General features: G+C 43.3%; 2 protein-coding genes across 5 annotated transcripts in view; one reads left to right on the top strand and one right to left on the bottom strand.

The window, feature by feature from the left end:
- Positions 1-25,912, bottom strand: part of BCAM (basal cell adhesion molecule (Lutheran blood group)) — a 366,430-nt gene that overhangs the window by 193,021 nt on the left and 147,497 nt on the right. The gene's annotated exons all lie outside the window — the stretch shown is intronic.
- ZNF180 (zinc finger protein 180) lies at positions 792-24,482 on the top strand. 3 transcript variants are annotated; one of them, XM_075993162.1, is made up of 5 exons: positions 792-1,074; positions 3,915-4,003; positions 13,687-13,761; positions 19,197-19,323; positions 20,644-24,482. In XM_075993162.1, exons 2-5 carry the CDS (start codon positions 3,953-3,955, stop codon positions 22,383-22,385), a joined length of 1,995 nt encoding a protein of 664 aa, XP_075849277.1. In that variant the 5' UTR covers positions 792-1,074; positions 3,915-3,952; the 3' UTR covers positions 22,386-24,482. The 3 variants fall into 3 exon arrangements, with proteins under 3 accessions (XP_075849277.1, XP_075849278.1, XP_075849279.1); XM_075993163.1 differs by lacking the exon at positions 13,687-13,761; XM_075993164.1 differs by lacking the exons at positions 792-1,074; positions 3,915-4,003 and adding an exon at positions 15,429-15,514 and having other exon boundaries at positions 13,684-13,761.

Here is a 25,912-nt window from a genome sequence, read left to right as displayed (position 1 = left end):
GTTAACCAGACACAAAACAAATAATTTTAAAAAAATCAACCACTGATTAGAAACTTTGGGGGTAGAGAGTACATTTTTTCCCCCAAAATCTCACAAAGATTGAAAAGTACATTTTAAATAGCAATACTTTGTTATTGTTAAAAGGTCAGAATTTTAAGTGAGGAAAACTACAAGAGTGCTTTGACAGCATTTTTAAAAAGCTAAAAAATACCATATTTTCATACAACAGGGCTCCAATTTTCAGCTTCCTCCCAGGCGGGGTGAAAATTAATATTACAGCTACCTCACAGGGTGACTGGGCTGGTTAATGAGATGTTGAAATATTTAACAAGCAGCCAGGAACCTTTATTTTGTCAACAAATATTTATTGAGCAACTATTATATGCCAGGTACTGCAAAAACATATCAGATTCTTGAAGGGTTCGGTAGGAGCCCCCTTGACTGTCAAATGGGGATGTCGCCACTGCTTCAGTCCTGCAGGGCATGTGACAGGCAGTAGGCGCCCCCCGGAGTCCCCGCCGTTTCCATTGGATTCCGTTGTCAGGGAGACTCCCGGGCGTCAAGCCGGGCTCGGGCCAGCCTCTCCCAAGTTGGCCACTCTCCACGCGCTGCTGCCCTGCCCTGGCCTCGGCCTCTGAGTCCCGCTGCCTGTCCCAGCCCCCACCCTAGGGACCCAGACGCCGACGCCCCCTTCGCGTCCGGCCCGGTCCAGGCCCCGCCTCCCGGAGGAGCTGGAACCCCGCCCACTCACAACCCCCTCGGCGCTGAGGCTTCTGGGATTTGTAGTTCTGGTTCACCGAGCCCAAACGCACTTCCGGGTTCGGCCCGAAGCGCAGCCATTGTCCCGCGCGCGGACGCTTGCTGTCGCCCCGCAACTCAGTCCTTCGGAGTTAACCCCGGGCGGCCTTGCGGATGTTGACGAGGCGACGGGAGCGAACTAGCTTAACCCGAGTCGGTCGTGCGTCAGCATCGGCGCAGGGGTTACTTAACCCGAGTTCGGCCTGCCGCAGAGCCGGGCCGGGCTCCGAAGAGCGTTGACAGGCCCGACCTGGGCTGCGGTCCGTGGACGCTCAGGTTGGTGGGGACAGGGCGGGACAGCGCTGAGTGTTCGGTGCGCGCGAGCGCAGGGTCTCGCTGGAAGCGGTGGTGAGTGTGGGTGGGCGACCTGGCATCTCAGCGGGCGGCGCCTTAGCGTCCCATCACCCAGGTTGGTGGAAATCCTGAAGTGGTTGCGGATTCCACAACTACGCTCTCTGCGCACGCGCGGGTGCTTGGTCAGGTGCTCCAGTCTGGGGCCTGAGGATGCTCAGGTTGGTGGAAGACGGGACACATGCACTGATGGGGTGGGGATCCTGGGAACCCCCCTCCTCCAATGCCAGGACTGTTTAGTGGAGGGCCTGAGGACGTTCCGGTCGATGGAGAATTTGAGATTGTGGTTCCTGGAGGAGAGGGGCTGTGCCGCTGTCCCTGTACTCTTGAGCAGGCTTTTGGGTAGGAAGTACAGGTGGTAGGGAAGATTCTGGGCAGGTGGCTCTGGGACCCTGGAGCAGACATTGCTCTTCTTGAAGGCCTGGAGACGCTCTGGTTGGTGGAGAGACCAGGTGGGAGTTGCAGATTCCTGCTCCAGGAGTTGTAGTGTTGCTTCAGCGAGCCCTTGGTGGGAATCACTGATAGCCAACTCTCAGGTTGAAGAGAGGCAGGTTCTAGGCACAGTGCGCCCTGCACGCGCTGAGGATGTCTGAATGGAAGCAGGATATTGGACTGAGAATCCTTAGACCCGTGGAGGCTCGTGCAGAGCTCTAGAGCATTCATGTTTGGTGGAGACACTGGGTTGAAAGTATAGACTCTGAGCCCAGGAAGGAGAGAGCTACAAGAGCTGCCATCAGATGGACAGCTGCTTGGGGAGGAAGCAGGATGCTACCAGCACCTTATGAAGCAGGTGGCCTGGGACCTCTGCTTGAGCTACTCTGGGTGCTGGCACAAGAATGCCCAGGTTGTTGTTGTTGGGGGGGGCAGAGTCTGGGCTGCATTTGGGCTTGGAAGGTCTAGTGTCGCTCTGCACAACACTCAGACCTTCCTATTTGGGTTGGAGGAGGCCAAAGGGCCTAGTTCCTCTGGGAGCTGTTCTATCATGGCTTGAGCACCCCCAGGCTGGCAAGTGCCCAGGTCCTGGGGCTGATTCTGGAGCTCAGTGCCCAGGCTACTGCTCAGATAGTATGGTATTCTGCCTGCAGGCAAGTAGTGGAGTGGGTGACCCCAGAACCCACGTGGAGGTTTTGGGTGCTGGAGCTGTCCCAGGTGGGTTGAAGTGTAGAGTGAGGGATATTTGATATATTCTTGTCTCAGGAGCAAGGACTGCATACGACCCCCAGACTGGTGGAGGGCCCAGGTCTTGGATGCAGATTTTCATTGTGAACCTGCTCTGCGGCTTGTGCCAGTAGGAGGAGGGAGCCTAGCTGGGTAGAGGCCTAGGGGCCTCAGTTTGGGTCTGCAGGCTCTGGTCTTAGGAGGCAAAGGGCTGCACTCTGCACATATGCTGGCATTTGAGCAGAATGGGTATGCATGGGTGGTTCTAGAACCCTGGTACTTACTGCCTGGGGATGCCTAGGTATGTGAAGGGAACTGCCGCAGAGGGGCACACACACACAGGTGTTTGATGGGGAAACAGGGAAGCTGGGGGATGAGTTTTAGACAGAGGGTGCCCTGATAGCCTGCTGATCCCAGGTTGATGGAAAGGGAAGATCTCCTTGAACTATAGGTGCCTGGGCAGGAATCTGGGCAGGTGTGACTTAAGCAGGGGCTTGCTGAGGTCGGTGGAGGAAACTGAGTTTTGGTGCAGGTTTAAGGTCCATCTCCATTGTGAACTGCATTATACCATTCGAGTGAGAATCTCGTGCGGGCAGGGCGATGGGTAAGAGGGAGAAATGGGAGACAGGGGATGGGGTTCACAGGGTGGGATTTTCCAGGCACTGCTCTAGTCTCAGATTCCAAAACATATCTAGATGTTAGAAAGATGGCTGAACTACTGAAGTACATGTTCTGGGGCTGGGAGGGGCCTGCCTTTGTCTGGCTTGTCCTGCTGTCTGTTGGAGGACCCTGGTCCTACGCAGGCTCTGTTGCAATTTCAGGCCTAAGGACACACAAGTTGGTGGAGTGACAAGGTTAGAGCCCAGGGCCCAGGAGGGTGTTGGGGTGGGAATCGGGGCTGGTGCTGTTCTGGTAGGGGCCAGCGGACTCCAGAATGGCGGGACCAGGGCCTGGGCGCAGCTGAGCTCTGGACACAGGCTTGGCTATTTGAGTAGCAAGTGGGAGGCGCTCTGCCATGGGTTGCCAGGGCCACAGGCCTGGCTGATGGCGGAGTAGGATCAGTCTTAATTGCTGAGTTAGTTCCTGGGAAGGGTGGGGGTCGTGTTACAAACTTCACACATTTTGGCAATGAGTGTGATTCTGGACCACCAATCCCAGAGCCCTGCTGCTGGCTCTAGGAAGAAGGGCTGGTTTGGGGCTGCAGATTCAAGTTGGGGGGATGGGGAGCAGTGCACACTAGGGGTCCTCGATGTGCTGGGTGTTTGTGGGGATCCCTGGACTCATTGGGTAGGGGAGGGATGGATTGGTGCTGCGGATGCGGGTGGTGGGCAGAAAGCACCACCTTTGTTTGAGCATGAGGTTGGCTTATAGGTAGATGTCCCAGAAGCCCAAGATAGTGAAGGAACCCGGCTGGAGCTACAGAGGCTCGGCCTAGAAGAGGGACTGACGGACTCTCCGTGCAGGTACAGGTAACTCGGGCAGGAATCTGGGTGCATTTGCCACGGGGAATGCGTCCTGGGAGCAGGGACTAATGGGGAGAAGGGGGCACAGCAGTGCCGGTGACCTGCATGAGGATGCTGTACTCAGGGCTTCTCCTCTTGATGCAGCTCCAGACCTCAGCACACCGCTGTGCCCGGAGGAGAGCATGGAAGAGCAGGATGAGAAGCCCCCAGGACCCCCGAAGGCCTGCGTGCAGGTGAGTGGAGCCACCCTTCCCAGAGAGATGCAGAGCTTGCTGTCAGCCACGCCCCACAGCCTGACCCTCTGGGCTTGGGAGCTTGTCGCTCTCCTGGCTCTCTTTACAGCCTTTTAGGTGCTTTGGGTCCCTCACTGCCAGCAGGCTTTTTCTAACACTTCAACAGTATACATTTTATGAATCTCCCTGCTATGTTGCCTCACCTTTTTAGCCCAGGTAACTCTTTCTGGGAGGAATTTGGCACTCTGCATCCAAAGCCCTTCGAATTCTCATTCCCCTTTAGCCAGCAATTCACAGCTTTGTTTGAGATTGAACAATTGGAAATAGCCTAAATGTGCAAGAAATGATGAGAGTTAAATGTTAAGAGTATAGTTAAATGAATTATGATAAGATCATGAAATGGAATACACTGTAGTCATTGCAACTGAATTGAGAATGTGTACTAACTGACAGAAAAAGATATTTGTGACTTAGGCTAAGTAAATAGCATTTAAAAATCATCATCTTTTTTTTTTTTTTGAGACAGAGTCTCTGTTGCCCAGGCTAGAGTGCCGTGGCGTTAGCGTAGCTTACAGCAACCTCAAACTCCTAGGCTCAAGCGATCCTCCTGCTTCAGCCTCCCAAGTAGCTGGGACTACAGGCATGTGCCACCATGCCCAGCTAATTGTTTCTATATATTTTTAGTTGGCCAATTAATTTCTTTTAATTTTTTTAGTAGAGATGGGGTCTCGCTCTTGCTCGGGCTGGTTTTGAACTCTTGACCTTGAGCGAACCTCCGGCCTCGGCCTCACAGAGTGCTAGGATTATAGGCATTGAGCCAACACGCCTGGCCATCATCATCTTTTTAAAAAGGGATATAGTCTGTGTGTACATAGAAAATATGTTAGGTGACTATAAATATACCAGTTAACAAAGATTATCTACAAGTTTCTTTAAAAGTAACTTTATTTTTTTGTTTACTTGTAGCCATTTTCATTTTTTGATACAGTGCATTTGAAGGTTAAAAAATGAACAATTTAGAGCATTTTCCTACAGCAAATATTCTTTGAAAACATTTAATCTATTAAAAATGTTAAATTAGACTTTTTCCTTCCTCTTCCTGAACAAGTCAGCCCTGAAGCCACGAGGAGGGGCAGAGCTAGGTAGGCAGCTGCTGCTGTGGGATTGTGTCACAGCCTGATGGGTGTGAGGACGATGGCCATGGGTGGGCATCATGACCAAGTAGGGTCAGGAGTGTCCCCATAGGCTAGCAGCCCGGCACAGCGTCAGAGCCCGAGTGGAGTGGAGAAGTCTGTGCAGGGGGCAGCCCAGCCTGGATGTTGGTGCCCGAGATGGGGAGTCACAGCCCAAGTGGGTGGCAGGGGGCATCACAGGGGCAGGGGATCTGACATGGGGTGACAGGGTAGAGCAGATGAGCAGGACATCCACAGAGGGGACGCCCTGGTGTGGGCAGTGGGAGCCCAAGTGCAGTGAGCAGGTGTCCCATGCCAGGGTGGTCCACATGGGGTGTCAGAGTCAGAATAGGGTGAGAAGTACATCCATGTTGGGGTAGGACACTGCCTGGTATGATGTGTTGGAACTCGAGCAGTATGAGGGCATTCCCATGTGACAGTAGCTTGCAGGGGTCTCAGAGCCCAGCAGAGTGCAGAGGGCACCCACGCAGCGGGGTGGCCTGACGTGGGCTGTTCAAGTCCAAGTAGCACGAGATGTGAGTCTATGCGCTGGGGTGGCCTGGGGGAGTCAAAGTCCAAGGAGGGTGAAGAGAAGCCCTTGACATAGGGCAGCCTCGTGTGGGGTGGCATAGCGTGGCTGTGGAAATGGGACGTGAGCTACCTATGGGGGGCTGGATCAGATAAGCAAGTATAAGAAGGGACCAGGAGCCAGGGATCCCACCATCAAAGCAGAGAAGTCCCGGTCAGGCAAGAGAAAGCACTAGAATGGACTCTGGTATGCAGTTGGAATCGGAGGTTTTGATGTGGGCTTGTGGTTTTCACTATACATAGATACAGGAATATGTAGAGGTGTGTGCACGTGTGTGCATGTTGTACACACATATGTTCCCTGTCGAGGGCCTGGGCATGTAATATCACTGCGCATTGGGATATCATTGATATCCCACTATCACTGCGCATGCCTAGTGCCCAGATTTTAACTCCTAAGTGTGCCACTGGTTTTATGGGTTTACTGTTAATGGCTCTTTCATGTTAATTATCCTTTATTTTGCTATTACAAATAGCATTTTTTTTTTTTTTGAGACAGAGTCTCACTCTGTTGCCTGAGTTAGAGTGTGGTGGCATCAGCCTAGCTCACAGCAACCTCAAACTCCTGGGCTCGAGCAATCCTTCTGCCTCAGCCTCCAGAGTAGCTGGGACTACAGGCACGTGCAACCATGCCCAGCTAATTGTTTCTATATATTTTTAGTTGGCCAATTAATTTCTTTTTATTTTTAGTAGAGACAGGGTCTCACTCTTGCTCAGGCTAGTTGTGAAGTCCTGACCTTGAGTGATCCTCCTGCCTCGGCCTCCCAGAGTGCTGGGATTACAGCCATGAGCCACCGTGCCTGGCCTTACAGATAGCATTTTTGTAAATTTTGTTTTGTGTATGATTCCTTGTACATATGTGGAAGAATTTTAGAGGGAGTTAAATATAAGTTCCTATTTACATAATATGTTTATCAAAGCTAAAAGTAAAACATGTTTTGATGTGCCCATTGGTGTTCTACTTGAAGCTGGTGACTTTGGGTGTTTTCTGAAAATCTTAATGCTCCTTTTGCCATTTTCTCTTATGTGAGCAAACTGGGGTTAATGGTCTGTTCATTATATTGATAATATGACTTTCATCATATCGTTATCGATTGCATAACCAGTGTAAGGCCTTGTGTGAGGCGCTGGGGAGGAAGATGAGGCAGACAGCCCTCCCTACTCGACTTAGTTCTCACAGCCAGGAATGTGCTTCTGGTATTTTCCAGGAAAAGCAAAACACCCTCCTTCTAGTATTAGTTGTCTATTCTTACCCCAAAACTTAGCAGGTTGAAACAGCCAACATTTCTGTTGTCACCCAGTTTCTGAGGGTCGGGAATCCAGGAGCAGCTTATCTGGGTGTTTCTGGCACTTGGGTCCCCCATGAGGTTGCAGTCAGGTTGTTGGTTGGGACCGCCACCTTCTTGACTAGGTGGGAGGATCCTCTTGGAGACTCATTTATGTGGCAGCTCGTGTTGGCAAGAGGTGATCCACACCACCTAGGCCTCTGTCCACAGTGGCTCACAGCACAGCAGCTGATTTCTCCCGGAGCAAACGATCCAAGAGGGAGAAGGACATGGAGGGAGAGGGAAGAGGGAAGAGGGAGGAAAGTGAGAAGGAGAGGTCAAATGTGCTTAGTTGCACACAAGCAAGATGGAAACCGTAGTGTCTTTTATCATACGATCTCAGGAGTGACACAGACCCACCCTGGTACCACGTGGGCAGGCAAGGACTACATAAGGGTGTGAATATTAGCAGGCAGGGGACTTTGGGGACCATCTTGGAGTCTGGCTACCACATTTTTCAACTCTGAATGTCCTCCAGTTAATTATTATTCGAAGATGCACAGTCCTTGACTTGGACCTGAAGGATCTCAGAGCCCTGGCAGGGAGAGAGAAATCAAGGAAGCCCACATCTTGGCTTTGAATGAAGGCCACGAGCCCAGTGAGCTGATCTAGGAAGAAACTATCTGGTATTGGGATGTTGCCAGAGACAGTTCAGTGGCTCGTAGACCTTGAAGTAGCTGGGCCAGGCAAGGCCTTGAGCCAACTCTGAGCTCCACCTGCCTTCAGGGACTGAGACCAAAAATCCTGCCAAGGAAGTTGTGGAACCTCAGCCCTCCACTGTCAGTGTCAACCTTCAGAGCCATGCAGGTTGTTGATGGCCCGTGGTGGCAGTGGTGGGGTCTATTTTGTATATTTGGGGAAAGAATTATTCATAGATGACAGTGTGGGGTGGGAGAGAGAATTTTCTCGTGTGTGAGAACTAGAGGGACCCTCAGGAGGATTTCTGAGAAAATCAGGCCAGGGGAACATTCCTTCCAGCTTTGTAGTTGGTGGGGAATTGGTTTTATGTCTCTAGCATCAGCGATTGAGGAATTTCAGGGCCTTCGCATGGGCCCTGTGGCCATCATCACATCCCTTGAGCTGAAATTTGAGCTCTACCTGACTTCTCCCAGGGCAAGGAGAGCTGAAAACACACCAAGGACATGTTTCCCTGTGTGACGCCTGTGTTTTCGAAACCTCCTCCCAGATATAGAGGGTTTCCCGCTGGCACACCCCAAATGCAAAGCTCTGAGAATTGAATTCAGTACTAACTCTGTGATTTGATTAGCAACTTTCTTTTATTGCCCCAAGAATGCCTGAAATTGGGAAAGATGTATTTGGTCATCTCTATTTATGGGGAAGCAAATAGCCAATAGTCCTAGGTCTGATTTGACCACTGTCTTACTGTGAAGTGGACAGGTCACTCCATGATGCTTGTTTTTGTTCCTCTGCTTTGGGTCACATGTGGTCCCACCTGTGTCACAGAGGGAACAGCTCTTATCTTTTGCCCAGGACTCTTCCGTGGAAGTAAACAGTCTAATTCCTGTTCCCATTCTGTAAAGTGTGCAAAGGAAAAGGAAAATAAATGCTCCTTTGCGACACACAGACATGGCGCTCCAGGGTACAGAGAAAGTAGGGTAAAGCCCTCTAGTTTCATTTGTCCCAAACTCGGCATGTGTCTAGTCCTGTTAAAATCAGAGAACTTTTATTGCACTCCTACTCAACACTACAGAGAACACAAAGATGAAAAATACACGGTTCTTCATAGTAGAGGATTTATGACCAACGGGAGAGTTATATAGAAACAGAAGTAATGTGAGGAGAATGATTTTACTGATACAGTAAAGATCCAGCAAAATAGCTAAGAAATCCTAAGGGGCCGAGCGCGGTGGCTCACACCTGTAATCCTAGCACTCTAGGAGGCTGAGGCAGGAGAATCGCTTGAGCTCAGGAGTTCGAGACCAGCCTGAGCAAGAGCGAGACCCCATCTCTACTAAAAATAGAAATTAGCCAGACAACTAAAAAGAGAAAAAATTAGCCGGGCATGGTGGCATGTGGCTGTAGTCCCAGCTACTTGTGAAGCTGAAGCAGGAGGATTGCTCCAGCCCAGGAGTTTGAGGTTGCTGTGAGCTAGGCTGATGCCACGGCACTCTTCCCTGGGTGACAGAGTGAGACCCTGTCTCAAAAAAGAAAAAAAGAAATCCTAAGGGAAGAAGAGATGAGGCTTTGTGCTATCTGGGAATACATTTCACGGAGGAGGAATTATTCAGTCTGGGCCTTGAATGATCAGACAGACTTGGTAATATAATGGAAAAGGGAGGAGTTTGTATGAGGTGATCAGTGGACTTAGATGAGTTCACTAAACTTCATTACCATTCATTTCTGCATTGGTGAAATAGACATATCACTCTTTCCTTCTAAAAACCTCAGATGATTTTGTGAGCTAGTCTAAGAGAGTAAGTTGGAAGTAGGTTCTAAAGGCTGATGCTCTGAATTTTCTGAGAAGAAAGGACACCCAACAGAGGTTTCCTCTACCCAGAGGAGGAACTTGAGCTCAGCAGTGATTTGATGCCTTTAAGGACCTCACGGGTAAATGTGAAGGCGCAGCTAGCACATCCCATTTCCCTTCTCATATTGGTTGTTTATAGTCAACACACACATACAAAGTGCTGACTGTGTGTCAATAGTGATCTAAGCACAGTGAAACCAGGACAGACAAGATCTGAGCTCTTACGAAGCCCCCTCTAGTGGAAGAGTTGGGTAAAAAACCAGAGGTAAGACTATTAGGTATGGGATGTGAAGAAATGAACGCAGAGTACAGTAATCGAGTTGACTGCTGGGTGAGGCAAGGAAGGATATGTCATCCAGAGTCAACTGCAGGGAGAGCTGAGTTCCCTTTTGTTTTGTTGTGAAAACTTTTAAAGAAAAAGGTATTGAAAATGATTTTCATTCAAGAGTGGGTGCAACCATATTCTCCAAGTAAAATTGTTTTAGCAGTTGTGGCAGATAAGGAATATTTTGGAATATTGTACTCCTTCCAAGTACCTGCTGAGTTAGAAACATTAAAATTTTCAATTCTTGGTATTGTTTCTAAACTGATCTTTGCTGTCTGTTAAAACCCACACACAAAAAACCACTAAGATGGGAGGCTGAGGCAGGAGGATTGCTTGAGCCCAGGAGTTTGAGGTTGCTGTGAGCTAGGCTGACGCCATGGCACTCTAGCCAGGGCAACAAAATGAGACTCTGTCCTAAAAAAAAAAAAAAAAAACCACTAAGAGTATATAATAACTTAAAATACAGGCTAGTGCTTGTAAGTTTTCCTTTCTTGAGTAACTTTTCTCATTTCCCAGGATTTTTTTTTTTTTTTCAGAAAAGACACGTTGGCATTATTGTGCATTAGCAATATGATTTTTCTCTGAAGCCAAGTTCTCACGATGTGGTTGAGTCCATTGGCAGTTGGGGTCAAAATACGTGGCTCCATTGGATCATCTGTAGTTTTGTTGTGATTATTTTGGCATTACAAGTTTTGTTTGTTTGTTTTTGTCCTTCCATGTTTTGGGCTATTAATATTTTGTAATGCTCACGCAGCAATTTTAAGGCAGTTTAACGGTCCTGATATTTGTGCTTGGCAGTATTGCAAGCAACATAGCGTCTTGACTTTCAGAGTGGACCTTCTTTGCATTGCAGGAGCTCTTGGTGTTTCAGTAGTCATTTTTAAAGTCACTATCTGCCCAGGCAGTATACAGAGGTGTTTTTAGGTTTGAAGAGTCCCTTCCTGCCTTTAAAGACATTAATGCTAACCATTTCAAATAACCCTTCCCACTGCAGTAGTGAAATTTCCTCTATGTTGGTAAGGGGGGAAATTGACACACCTATGCCTATGAGAAAGTACAATAGTTTTCTTTTAGTTTCTGATTGAGAGGCTTCTAAATAAAGGAGTGATAATCAAGAATCAGCCATACTTTTCAGTGTTTGAAGATTTGAGAAGAAGCAAAGTATACTTGAATGGACTTTCATTTGACAGGTTGAACTGTTGTACTCTGTAGGAAAAAAACCTCAGGACACTATGAAGGAATTTTCTTGTTTCAAGGTAAATTACCAAGAGGGAAATGCTTTTTTGCTTGTTTCTGAATATTTAATTAAAGAAAGTGCTATTGACTAAACACAGATACAGTATTAAAGCAAGCAGTGAACCTGCTCCTCAATTTTACTCCTTCAAAGAATAACTCCTTTCAATGCTTTTGAGAATGTTCTTCCAGATTTTTCTGTGCATATTTATATTTTATAAAAATCTGTTCTTTATACTATTTTTAGTTTTTTCACTGAACAATATATTATAAACATCTTACTGTCATTAATTTGTATCATGCAACTCTGTCTCTTCTTCTCTTGGCTGTTCAATAGTGCTCAGTTGTCTAGGTAAAGCATAACTTATTTAATCAGACACTTCCTAATGGATATCAATTTAATATCTTGACCCCAGTTTTCTACTGTAATGTAACTTGTTAATGAGATTTTTCTTTCTTTTTGAGACAGAGTCTCACTCTGTTGCCCGGGCTAGAGTGCTGTGGCGTCAGCCTAGCTCACAGCAACCTCAAACTCCTGAGCTCAAGTGATTCTCCTTCCTCAACTACCTGAGTAGCTGGGACTACAGGCATGTGCCACCATATCCTACTAATATTTTCTATATATTTTTCAGTTGTCCAGCTAATTTCTTTCTACTTTTTTTAGTAGAGACAGGGTCTCACTCTTGCTCAGGCTGGTCTCAAACTCCTGAGCTCAAACGATCCTCCTTCCTCAGCCTCCCAGAGTGCTAGGATTATAGGTGTGAGCCACTGCGCCTGGCCAATGAGATTTCTTATGCATCTCAATGTACTTTCTATTATTTCCTAAAAATAAATACTTGCAAGTAGACAATGGATATTGCATTACATTATTAAAAATATAGCTGTTAAAAAAACAGAAGTAGACACAAAGAATATACATAAAAGCTCATGAAATCTGAATAAAGGCTGTTCCTGAGTTAGTAGTGTACCAATGTCAATTTCCTGGTTTTGGCAATGTACTGTAGCTGTGTATGATAGTACCACTGGGGGAAGCTGAGTGAGGATCTATTTTTGCAACTTTTTGTGAATCTTCAATTATTAATATTTCAAAATAAAACAGTATAAATATAAATATTAATATATAGCTAATCCAGGAAGGTTGAATCAACTTAACATTTCTTTTCTTTTTTTTTTTTTTGAGACAGAGTCTCACTTTGTTGTCCAGGCTAGAGTGAGTGCCGTGGCGTCAGCCTAGCTCACAGCAACCTCAAACTCCTGGGCTCAAGCGATCCTCCTGCCTCAGCCTCCCGAGTAGCTGGGACTACAGGCATGCGCCACCATGCCCGGCTAATTTTTTATATACATATCAGTTGGCCAATTAATTTCTTTCTATTTATAGTAGAGACGGGGTCTCGCTCTTGCTCAGGCTGGTTTTGAACTCCTGACCTTGAGCAATCCGCCCGCCTCGGCCTCCCAGAGAGCTAGGATTACAGGCGTGAGCCACCGCGCCCGGCCCCCAACTTAACATTTCTACTAAGAATGTATGAAGCTCTTGTCAAGTGGGCTGCCAGAGCTGAAATTATTAGCCACGGACCAATGACTGTCGAAAAAATACTCCATGTGGTCAGGATGTTGGCTACATACAGGAGTTTGAGCAAATAAGTAAATATAAAGAGGATAATAGGAGCCAGAGAAAGAGAGTATAAATATAGAAAACAGGAGGGCTAAAATAAAATCTGCTATTAAATTGTAAATTGGAGATATCAGTGTAAGTTTATGTTGTATAATACATATGGATAGTTATACAAATAGATATTTGACTGTAGTCCCAGCTACTTGGGAGGCTGAGGCAGGAGGATTGCCCGAGCCAGTGGATGCCACTGCACTCTAGCCAGGGTGACAGAGTGAGAGTCTGTCTCAAGGAAAAATAACAAAGAAATAGATATTTTATTTGACTTACAGAGATGAGGATCTGTTTGCATATTCACTGGCCATTTTATATCTTCATAATTTTATGTGTTGCATGTGCATTTTCCTTTGTCCAGTTTTCTTGTCGAGGCTACCTTTTTTTTACTGATTTGGAAGAAGTCTTAATAGTATACATTCTTCTTGATGGTGCCTTTATAAGTGGTACTTTTTTGGTAAACATTTTATGAGGTCAGTTTTTGTTGATGTTTTCTTTTATGATTCTGGCTTTGGTGATGTGTTCCATTTTATCTGCTTACAATTTCATAACCCAGAAATTTAGGCAGGGCCCTACTGGGCTGTTCTTTTGCTTCACATAGTGCCTGGAGTCATTCACTCAGCTGCTTTTAGCTGGCAGCTGGGCTGGCCCAGAAGGTCCACGAAGACTGCATGCCCATGTCTAGGGCCTCAGTGCTTCTTCACATCTCTCTTCTCACTCTTCCCACATGATCATCTGAGCTTACCAACAGGGGAGAGTAGACGGTTGGTAAGTGGCAGGTATTAAAACAGGTGGTATGTCAAATCTCAGCCTACTTACAGTGGGAGTTTGGAGCTGCAACGTAACTCCCTGATTATTTTTCTTTTTCTCATCTATTTTGCCTTCTCAGGACTCTCTCCTTCCTCAGGAGATTATCATCAAGGTCGAGGGAGAAGATGCTGGGTCACTGGCCATCCCATCCCAGGTGAGTTGGGCAAGGCCTCCTTTTTACATTGAGTGATGTGCATGGCTGGTTGACAGGAGCCAGATTTTGAAATGAGCTTGAAAGTGAGGAAATGGAGATAAGAGTGGACAACTTTTCCAAGAAATTTAGTTATCGGATGAAAGATGGAAGAGAGTGAGAACTGCAAGGAAATTTGAGATTGAGCAGCTTTTTTCTTCTTTTTTAAAGAATTGAAAAGATTTGACTCTGTTTAAGTGGTTATAGGAAAGAGTAACTGGAGAAAGAGAAATTAACAATCAGACAATAGGAGATAAAATATAAAAGCAGAGTCCTCGGTTAGTGTCAGAGGAATTAATTCAAAACATCTGTGAATAAATTAGCTCTATATGGGGAGAAGGCTTCACACAGGAATAATGAGATTGAGGGAGTTATCTGAAGGCTTAGATTTTTCTCTGTGAAAGATCAGATGAGCGTGAGGGTGGGAATTAGACGGGAGAAATGTTTGACAAGGATAGAGAAAGCTTAATATATATATATATATATATATATTTTTTTTTTTTTTTTTTTTTTTTTGAGACAGAGTCTTGTTCTGTTGCCCAGGCTAGAGTGAGTGCCATGGCATCAGCCTAGCTCACAGCAACCTCAAACTCCTGGGCTCAAGCAATCCTGTTGCCTCAGCCTCCCGAGTAGCTGGGACTACAGGCATGCGCCACCATGCCTGGCTGATTTTTTCTATATATATTAGTTGGCCAATTAATCTTTTTCTATTTATAGTAGAGACGGGGTCTCGCTCTTGCTCAGGCTGGTTTTGAACTCCTGACCTCGAGCAATCCGCCCGCCTTGGCCTCCCAGAGTGCTAGGATTACAGGTGTGATCCACCACGCCCGGCCAGCTTAAAATATTAATAGTAATTTTGGATCATGAGAGAACAAGCTGCCGTAGTTGGTGTAATAGGTTTGCTCGTTAGCCTGAAAGGATCATTTGGAAATAGTGGTCATTAATGTATAGTGCTCTATGCAGCTGCTCCTGTGGTTTTTCCCCCCAGTGCCATTTTTTAACTCACTTTCCATAGACAGCAGATTGACATTTGCATTCGTTTACTTTTTGTAATGTGCCAGGTCCTTTTCCTATGGAGTGGAAGCTCTGTAGGTTGAGGGAATATTTGAAAGAAAATTTTAAAGTATGTCAAATAGAAAGATTAGAATGAATGATCTATGGGATCTAAACTGAGTAATTAAGATAGAAATTATAAAGGGGCCACTAAATATTATAGAAAGGAAAAGAATATAGATCGATAGGTAGTAATAGTAGATATTTTAATAGCATAATGCCCCAAACCGTAGAAGAACAAGAAGAGTAAAGGGAGAAATTGAGCCAGTGCACTGGAGCAAACTGATGTTGTAATCAGAGAGGGGGCAGTGTCATATACATGATTCTAAAGGTGGAGTACTTTATGGTGATCTCAGGGTCTGGGGGTCACCCTAACAGTGGGCTGTTGAAGAGCAGCTCCAGGATGTGTGAGTTGGGCTACCCATATGAATTGATGACTAAGAACACAGTCTCTGATGTGCAAACTTGAGGTTGCATCCCTGCTAATTAATACCAACCTTAGGCTAATGTCTGTCTTAGTCTCTAACTTTCCTGTTCTTCATATGAAAAATAGTGCTGCTAATAGTATTTTTTCACAGGAGTCGAATGATCATCCATGTGACTGTTCACACACTGCCTGATGCCACACTGGTGCTTCATGAAAGTTCTTAAGTCCTTCCTTAAAGTCAGTTATTTTTATATTGTTATTGAGTGACTCTATAAGCAGATGCCATAGACAATGGGAGATGAGACAATACATGTTTTTGTATTGGAGTATAAATCCCAGGTGTGAGTCTTTAGTGGATGAGGGTGGTGGTGTTCAGGAGGTTGGTTAGGACAAAGTTCCAAAAAGAGAGGTAAATGACATGAGTTTCAGTGTAGCTAGGAGGATGCAGCCTCACCCTTTGCTGAGGTTCCCGGGGTGGGAGAGCATGAGCATCGTTAGCCTGTGAGGAGTGTGAAGGAGGGGGTCCCCACGGGGAAGTGTGGTCCCCATTGACACAGGGATGTATAGGGAATGTTTGGTGAAGGATTTTTGAAGCTGTAGAATTTCATTATGATAGAAGATGAATTCCAAGAGTTTGGGAAGTTTTGAAGAGTAGGGAATTTGGGACAGGTGAGAGGAAGAATAGAATAAGTGGGATAGAAGTCCAGAAAAGCCAGCACCTGCATGTTGAAGGACTTTTTCAAATGAGTATACCTTGTGAGATTCAGGTGAAAGAAGAAGACTTAAATCAGAATTTGGGCCAGGGATATTTTGATATATTAGAAAGTCTATTGATACTACTGATTCATTTACTGAAATAATTTACCAAATATAAATTTAATATCTACCATACATCAACACTATGCTAAGCACTGGAGTTATAGTTGCAAACTACAAATTCGTTGTTCCTACCCTCATGGATCATGGTTTAGTGACACAGATGACTTTTATGCAAATGATAAGAAAATGTGATGATAGAAGTCCATGGAGCATTGAGAATATATAGTCGGGGGTGGAGTAGGAGATGCTAATGTAGTTTAGTATTATTTATTTGGCATTTGAACAAGCTTAATAGTAAAGGGACCTACATTAAATAGCAAAGGGGAGTATTTAATGAAAGGAAGCATTAAAAGTTGAAAAAACAGTACCTTAAACATTAATGTTCAACACAGGTGGCTGTTTGCAAATTATAATTTCCTTTTGAAAAAAAATTACTTATTTTTAGGCTAGTCAAGTGAAGCAGTAGGATTGGAGAAGGAACAAAGGAATCTGTAAATGGTTGTGATTAGTTGAAAACACTACTGCACTTGGACCAGGTACAAATTAAATTTCTGAATTCCATTTTGGGCTAATCATAAAAACCTTTTGGTGAGGCCGGGCGTGGTGGCTCACACCTGTAATCCTAGCACTATAGGAGGCCGAGGCGGGTAGATCGTTAGAACTTAGGAGTTCGAGACCAGCCTGAGCAAGAGCGAGACCCCATCTCTACTAAAAATAGAAAATTAGCCAGGCATGGTGGTGCATGCCTGTAGTCCTCACTACCTGGGGGGCTGAGGCAGGAGGATCGTTGAGCCCAGGAGTTCGAGGTTGCTGTGAGCTAGGCTGATGCCATGGCTCTCTAGCCCAGGCAACAGAGTGAGACTCTTTCTCAAAAAAAAAAAAGAAAAAAAGAAGAGAAAGAAAATCTTTAAAACAACAACAAAAAAACCTTTTGGTGAAATTTTTGGGTCCTAACTTAAGAGAGGGCATATATAGCAGCATTTTACATGTGGTTTCATGGGATTTGGGACTCTGTATCCTATTCATGAACTACAGCTTAGGAACACCTGGTCTATTTAAAGAGCCATTCAGCTTCCCAGGCCTTTGCTGCTTCTGGGTAAGGGCAGATTACACTTAGCACTTCTGTTTTGGATCAAAATTCCTGTCCAGGCCGGGCGTGGTGGCTCACGCCTGTAATCCTAAGCACTCTGGGAGGCCGAGGCGGGCAGATTGCTCGAGGTCAGGAGTTCGAAACCAGCCTGAGCAAGATTGAGACCCCGTCTCTACTATAAATAGAAAGAAATTAATTGAGCAACTAATATATATAGAAAAAATTAGCCGGGCATGGTGGCGCAGGCCTGTAGTCCCAACTACTCAGGAGGCTGAGACAGAAGGATTGCTTGAGCCCAGGAGTTGAAGGTTGCTGTGAGCTAGGCTGACGCCAGGGCACTCACTCTAGCCTGGGCAACAAAGCGAGACTCTGTCTCAAAAGAAAAAAAAAATTCCTGTCCATAAGTTTTGGGGGTACGCCCTTTCCTGCTCAGAGGAGGCAGCCCAGGAGACCCCATTAATATGGCAATAATGTCAGTGAATGTGTTCTAAAAGGCTCTACCATGCAGCTGTGGGTGGGGACAGAAATAGAACTGTCTTCTAAAGTCTAAGGGTTAGGGATAAAGGTCACTTGGGCTGTCAGTTAATCTTTTAGGGTTCTCAGACCAAATAATCCTAATAGTACAGATTGAGCACCCCAATCCCAAAATCCAAAATGCTCCAAAATTTGCAACTGTCGGTGGGCTGACATGACCCACAAGTGGAAAAGTCTATACTTCATGTGACAGGTCACAGTCAAAATGCAGTCAAAACTTTCACACACGAAATGTGAAATGATTTCACATTCCCTTTGATTAAGAGCTCTTTAGCAGCCAGAATGATTTTGACTGCATGTAGATTGTGTTTGTGCTCTTTATTCCCCAGCGCAGACTAACTTTAATTTGTAAAGCGTAGAAAAGGTATTATACAACTTCTCGAGCTTGAGCTTTTTCAATCTTCATGGTTCCTAAAGGCCAAAATTATTATACCGTTGGGCTATATATATATGGAACATGAATTAATTTTGTGTTTAGACTTGGGTCCCATCTCCAAGATATCTCAGTATGTGTATGCAAATATGAATCTGAAATCTGAAATACTTCTGGTCCCAAGCATTTTGCATAAGGATATTCAACCTATACTTGCCAGCCTTTATTACTTGATCAGTAAACCCTGCTAATGGCTTTTCATAGATTGTCACAATTAATTCACTCAGCAATCCAATGAGGTGAGTATGGTTAGGCCTAATAAATTGAAATGGAATAAGCTCATCATTAAAAGAGAGATTGTCAGATTAGATATCTTTTGTTAATCCAGATATATGCCCTTTATAGGTAAGAAAATCCAAGTGTTTTTTCTTCTACTTCCACTGCTCTTCACCTATACCTACTGCTTTTCATCAAGGCCCATGTTTTATTTTATATCTCAGGCATTAGCAAAGTACAGCCTTGCAGGCCAAATTTGGCCCACTGCCTGTTTTTGTAAATAGAGGTTTATTATAACATAGCTACACCCATTTGTTTCTTAATATATATTTTCTGTGGCTAATTTCTTGCTACAGCAGCAGAGTTGAGTAGTTGTGATAGAGACTGCATGTCCTGCAATGCTTAAAATATTTACTCTCTGGCCTTTGACAGAAAAAACTTGACCACTCTGTTCTGTTAGTTTCTTGGGAATTTGGAGGAAATCCCTAAATGGGAATTCTATATTCACCAGTACAAAAATCAGAAGAAGCATTTTCTTCAATGTGGAAAAGAGAAAATAATTCATATAAGAGGGAAAATAATTTATATCAGTTCTTATCTAGTATTCATTTTGGGGGGTTGTGAAAACAGGTCCAGCATCCAAAACCCAAAGGTGCTCACCTGGAAGGTACCTGTACACTTTGACTAGAATCCTTTGGACACTGACAATCTCAGGGCAACTCCCAGGTCATCAGGTTTTTCTTCTTTCATCTGTCAAACTTTTCTTCCTCCATGAACATTAGAAATAAATGATGCCCAGCTGAGCAGGAATGTGTGTCCTGTTTTAGGAGGGAGTGAACTTCAAAATTGTGACTGTGGACTTCACTCAGGAGGAACAGGGCTCTTGGAATCCTGCTCAGAGGACCCTGGACAGAGATGTGATCCTGGAGAACCACAGGGACTTGGTCTCTTGGGGTAAGAATACAGTCCTTGGACCTTAATGAAGGTTTGACTACTGAAATGATTTCACATTCCCTTTGATTAAGAGCTTTTTAACAGCCAAAATGATTTTGACTGCATGTAGATTGTGTTTGTGCTCTTTATTTCCCAGTGAAGACTAACTTTAATTTGTAAAGGGTAGAAAAGGTATTATACAATTTCTCGAGCTTGAGCTTTTTCAATCTTCATGGTTCCTAAAGGCCAAAAGCTGGGACAAAATTCAGCAGTGATTTTCCTCTGTCCCCAGCCCAGACACCCAAAGCCCTGTATCTTTCCTCATCGGCTTTTCAAACAGACACTACCTCCAAGTTGGAGCAAGGGAAAGAGTATAAAAAGAATTTCCCATTGCGTGTGTCCAGGTGGGAACCAGACACATAGGGGTCAGTACTGGTGTAGAAGGTTTGTTTCAAAAAATCCCCATAGAAGATGCCAGATTTTTCTCTATCTCCCATCTTCTGGTGGACTATATACAAGACCGCTTTTTCCATGTGTACTCTCTATTGCTTGACCTAGTAGCCACCCAGGCTACTAGGAGTAAACCTCCATTCTCTCTCAGTTGGAATCACAGGAATCTGTGGGGCTATATTAGCCCCTAAGGTATTTTGGGAACTGGGCTAATAGTGCCACATTCCTTTTCCTAGGTTCACAAATGTAATTTTCTCATGTCTTGCTGACACAGACTATTCTAGCAAGTTTCTTGTCTTTAGAAATTCCTAGAAATATAAATACTAATCTGTATTTCAGCAAACATGTGTCTAGTACTAAGGAAGGTGGAAAGAATTCTCTATTTCTTTGCCAAGGATTGCAAAGTTGGGTTGAGATTCTATAGGTTCCGCATAGATGATCTTATTTTGGAATATGCAGGTATTTGACATCCAAAATCTTATATATTGAGACAAAACCAAGATTAAAATAGTTCTGTTTTAATGCCCAGTTGTACTGTTGGCCCAAGGAGTGGGGAACCTGTGGCTTTGGGGCTACATGTGGCCTTCTAGATCCTTGAGTGTAGCCTTTTGACTGAATCCAAATTTTACAGAACAAATCCCTTTATAATAAAAGGATTCCGTTGAGGGGCTGCACATGGGGATCCAGAGGGCCACATGTGGCCTTGAGGCCGCAAGTTCCCCACTGGTACTAATGTTTAATCTCAGCCTTTTGAAACTTTCTTGATGCAGGTTATGGGTCCATAGTTGAAAACAAATCCACATATATTTTGCATACATTTTTGTTAGCTTTATTTCATTATTCCAGCTCCAACATTTTTTGGTTAGGATGTCTTATTTTGCTTTCTTCCAGACCTGGCAACTACACTTAGAAGAAGAGAATCAACTTCAAAGGAGAGCAGTTTTGATGATGAACCATCTCATGGAGTGAAGATAGAAAAGTTGACAAGGGATGATCCTTGGTTATCTTCATGTGAAGAAATCCATGATTGTAAGGACCAATTGGAGAAGCATCAGGAAAAACAAGAAAGACTTTTGCAGGAAGTATCATTCACTCAAAGGAAAGCTATTATTCATGAGAGAGTCTGCAAAAGCAAAGAACTTGAGGAGAAGAGTGGTCTGAATTCCAGTCTTCTTTCATTCCCAATGATACCCATAAGAAACCATTTTCATAAACATGTGTCACATGGTAAAAAATTGCATCATAATTCTGTTGTAAACAGCCATCAGAAGATTAATGATAGTGAGAAACTATGTGAAAATAATGAATGTGGAAAACCCCCTCAGAGCATTCACCTTATTCAGTTTACAAGAACTCAAACAAAAGATAAATCCTATGGATTTAGTGACAGTATTCAATCTTTTAGCCATGGTACACCCTTAAACATACATGAAAAAATTCATGCTAGAGGAAGAACCTTTAATTTTAATGAATGTGGGCAAGTTTTGAACCACAGTGTATCTCATAGTGAACAAGAGAAAATTCCTGTTAAAGAGAGTCGATATAAATGTAGTAAAACCCCTCAGAGTTCGTCTCTTGCTCAAAACATGAGAAATCATTCAGAAGAGAAACCTTTTGGATGTAATCAATGTGGAAAATCTTTCAGCTGGAGCTCACATCTTGTTGCACATCAGAGAACTCATACAGGGGAGAAACCTTATGAATGTAGTGAATGTGGAAAATCTTTCAGCCGGAGCTCACACCTTGTTTCCCATCAGAGGACTCATACTGGAGAGAAACCTTATAGGTGTAATCAATGTGGAAAATCCTTTAGCCAGAGTTATGTCCTTGTTGTGCATCAGAGAACTCATACTGGAGAGAAGCCTTATGAATGCAATCAGTGTGGAAAATCATTCAGGCAGAGCTACAAACTTATTGCACATCAACGAACTCATACTGGAGAGAAGCCCTATGAATGCAGCCAATGTGGGAAATCATTTATCCAGAGCTATAAACTCATTGCACATCAAAGAATTCATACTGGAGAAAAACCGTATGAATGCAATCAGTGTGGGAAATCCTTTAGTCAGAGTTACAAACTTGTTGCTCATCAGCGAACTCACACTGGAGAAAAACCCTTTGAATGTAATCAGTGTGGAAAATCCTTCAGCTGGAGCTCTCAGCTTGTCGCACATCAAAGAACTCACACTGGAGAGAAACCCTATGAATGTAACGAGTGTGGAAAATCTTTCAACCGCAGCTCTCACCTTGTTATGCATCAGAGAACTCATACTGGAGAAAAACCCTATGAATGTAATCAGTGTGGGAAATCCTTCAGCCAGAGTTATGTTCTTGTTGTACATCAGAGAACGCATACTGGAGAAAAGCCCTATGAATGCAATCAATGTGGGAAATCCTTCAGGCAGAGTTCATGCCTTACTCAACATCAGAGGACTCATACTGGAGAGAAACCCTATGAATGCAATCAGTGTGGAAAAACATTCAGCTTGAGTGCTCGACTTATTGTACATCAAAGAACTCATACAGGAGAGAAACCTTTTACATGTAATCAGTGTGGGAAAGCTTTCATTAATAGCTCTAAACTTATTAGGCATCAGTCTACTCACACTGAAGAGAAACGTTATGAAATGTAACTAGTTTGGAAATCTTTCAGCCAGAGTTTATTCCTTTTTCTTTAATTCTTTTTAAAATTTCATTTTAAGGGAATAAATTTCTCATGTAGTGGGGAAGAGCTAGTATAAAAACAATATATGTAGGAAAACTTCCAGTTATCCGTGTTGTATTATATATCTGGAAATTCATTCTGAAGAAAGGGGAAATTCTATGGACTACATATTTTAACTTAACAGTTCAACTTATGAAATTAAACTTGACCATATGACATATTCCTATAAAAGTAATAAATATGGGTACTTTTCTTGCAGAAAGCACTCATTCCTGGGAGAAAATATGCCGAAGGGTAATCGATACTGAAGTAGACCTCTTTTCCAATGAAGAGTAACACTAGTGGGGTTGTTGTGGAGAAAATTGAAAGATTACTGTCATTTTTAGAACTTAGGCTGGAAAATAGTATTTTACTTATCATTTTAGTACATGGTTTTCCCATCAGGTAGTTTGTAATCAGTTTCATACAGCACTTCCTGTGAAGATGTTGTAAAACTGAGGAAGTTGGCTATGATATGAAGTGAACAATTCAGGATAAGAATACAGAAATAATATTAATTGCTAGAACAATTATGATAAAATATATATGGATTAGAATTGAAAGGGATTCTGGATGTATCTATTTGATTTTTTGGTTCATGTTGGACCTTCTCCCTTTTTGGAATGTGTGCTGTTTTGTTTTAATAAGTGATATGATGGGTAAAAATTAGTCAAAAGCAAAAAAGAAATACAAAGATTTCCATCTTCTATGAACATTTATGAAAGACTTAGCTACCAGATAGCAAAGATCCCCCAGGATTCTGAAATTTCATTTCTGTTTGGATTAGCATGAGCGGGTCATTCTTTAGGACTTAAGATTCCCAGGAATATTCCTCACTAAAAATAAAATAGTTTCCTGGAAATCGGTAACTAGAAATTTAGGCCAGAAAGTGTTCTGTATGAAGGATTGAGAATGTATGGACAGAGTAGAGGGCAAGCGGGTTTATTTTCATATATTCAAAGTACTATAAAGGAGCTTCATTTTCAAGCTGTTTTTTTCCCGCCCCTAAAGCAGTATTGTCTTTTCTTTGGGATATGTTCCCTAATGTGAGGATCCTGTGTGGGAGGGTCCTGCCCTGGATAAGTGTTCATCACCTTAAATTAAGCTTACAAGAATGCTTTTAGTGAGGCAAGCTTTGTAGCTGGTCTTTGCTTTTCTATATTTGGGTCACATGTCTTCCTTTGCCCCTAAATCATGAATTCTAATTCTGTGATTTTCACTGAGCACATTACTTTGAAGGCAAGGAACCATGACTGTACAAATGAACATAAAGCTAAGTGGATTAAAAATTAGGGCTGTGAAGATTTCAAGTTTCACAAGTGATTTATTGCAAAGGAATTTCTTCAGTAAATGTTGAAAATATTTCCTTGACTGTGAAATTATTTTGAGGTGTCTGTGTGAATGTGGATCATTTTGTGTGCATGTATGTGTGCACGTGCATGTGCATACAGGTACTTCTGGATGGGTTGAATATGTGAGTCATCTGTGTGTACTAAGTCATGAGTAGAGTTGCCCCTGGAACAATGTGGATTTGAACTGTGGTGGTCCACTTAATCATGATTTTTTCCCAACCAAATGCAGATCAAAAATACAGTAATTTCAAGATGTAAAACCCGAGTATAGCGATGCAAAACTCAAGTATAAAAAACACTTTTTGTATATCTGGTTCCATAGGACTGACTGTGGGCCCTAAGTATGCATGGAATTGGGTATATTCAGGAGATCCTGGAATCAATTCCCAGAGTATACTGAGGAACAACTTTGTATCAGTTCCTGGATGATGATTTAGTTGCCAAGTGTTTTGAAGCAAAATAGTTTTAATAATTAAGGGAAAATGATAGAGTAATTTGTCATTTGCTCAATAAGTTCCCTTTGCAGGAAAAGTATTATAATTAAAAAATGGTCAACCAAAAATAAAAAGAAGTATTAAGCATCAACGTGCCAAAAATTTATAATTAAACTTCAGAGCCTAAAGTTTAAGGTAAATTAGTAACTAGATTTTAATGACCTATGACATTATGTGTGTGTGTGTGTGTATTTGTGTGTGTATACTTTGCATAAACATTTTTTGAGTAAAATTCACAAAAATCAAACTGTTGTTTACCATAGAAAAATGTAGAGACATTTTATAAGCCAAACTTCTTTTACCATACTCCAGTAAAATTACAAATAAAGGGTGACCAAGATGTTTTTAATACATAAATGTTAAAAGATACACTCCTTGAACCAGTTTTTCAAAGAGAAAATCAAAGTGAGTTTTAAGACTGCCTAGCAAGTATTACGTGAGACCACTTCATGCCAAAACCTGGGGGACACAGAAAAAGCTGTTCTCAGAATAAAACAGAATGGTTATACCTTTAAATGACTTCTTTATCAAAGGGGAAAGACTGAAAATAAACAGGAGGCCCCATGGTGATGTTATAGAAACAGTAAAATGAGCAACAACAAAAACTAACAAATGGAAATATGTAAAAGCTTAAGATAATAATAAAAAAAATACAGTCAGCAGTTGAATTCTTCTGGGCGGGTTGTCTGTATTCACCATTGTTTATCCCCCCCTCCATCTTCCTAATATCTTTGGTTTTCTTAAGTATTCCCTTAGCAGTGTGTCTCTGGTGACATGACCTCTCTTACACCTTGTGTGCCTGAGGGTGCCCTCAATGGTCACTTATTTTTGAATGGTAGCTTGGCTAAGGAAGACAATTTTAGGCTAACAGTGATTTTCCTACAGCATTTTGAAAGTATAACTTGATTTTCTTCTGGCATTTAATGCCGAAGAGAATTTTGTTGATAATCTGTTATTTTTTTTGTAGAGTAATCCAAGCTATGGAATTTCCCTACTAAGTTCTCAAGAGTATGCTTTTGATCTGAGGAGCTCGGTATAGTTCTTAGCGTGTGCAGAATTCTCAGAAGTGACTTCTTTAAGGTTTTCTGCTGCTCTTTTTTATGTTATTTTTGAAACTCCAACTGACAAGTGTTGGGGCTTCACATTCTATCTCCCGTGACTCTTTTTTTTTTTTTTTTTCTGGATGATTAAGTCTACCAATCTCCCGTGACTCTTAATTGCTTTTGTCTCAGTTGCAGTTGCCTGAGGTAAGGTTGTTTCAAGTTCTTTAGGGTAAAGAATTACTACTGCTTGCTATGTTTTATGTTTATTTTTTTAGTGATAGTTTTTATTTTCAGTATTTTATTTTATTTATTTTTTTTTTTTTTGAGACAGAGTCTCGCTTTGTTGTCCAGGCCAGAGTGAGTGCCGTGGCGTCAGCCTAGCTCACAGCAACCTCAAACTCCTGGGCTCGAGTGATCCTTCTGCCTCAGCCTCCCGAGTAGCTGGGACTACAGGCATGCGCCACCATGCCCGGCTAATTTTTTATATATATATCAGTTGGCCAATTAATTTCTTTCTATTTATAGTAGAGACGGGGTCTCGCTCTTGCTCAGGCTGGTTTTGAACTC

This window comes from Microcebus murinus, chromosome 16, assembly GCF_040939455.1.
Source record: "Microcebus murinus isolate Inina chromosome 16, M.murinus_Inina_mat1.0, whole genome shotgun sequence".
In the NCBI taxonomy this organism is placed as follows: Eukaryota; Metazoa; Chordata; class Mammalia; order Primates; family Cheirogaleidae; genus Microcebus; species Microcebus murinus.
The sequence above is the reverse complement of the archived record's forward strand: the minus strand, read 5'-3'. Positions and strand labels throughout refer to the sequence as shown.

What these genes read in the sequence shown, in the direction of transcription:
- ZNF180 (XM_075993162.1), top strand. Translation starts at nt 3,953, where the DNA reads ATGGAAGAGCAGGATGAGAAGCCCCCAGGACCCCCGAAGGCCTGCGTG. An exon ending in CACTGGCCATCCCATCCCAG is followed by an intron (nt 13,762 to 19,196) that starts GTGAGTTGGGCA and finishes GTCCTGTTTTAG; the next exon opens with GAGGGAGTGAACTTCAAAAT. An exon ending in CAGGGACTTGGTCTCTTGGG is followed by an intron (nt 19,324 to 20,643) that starts GTAAGAATACAG and finishes GCTTTCTTCCAG; the next exon opens with ACCTGGCAACTACACTTAGA.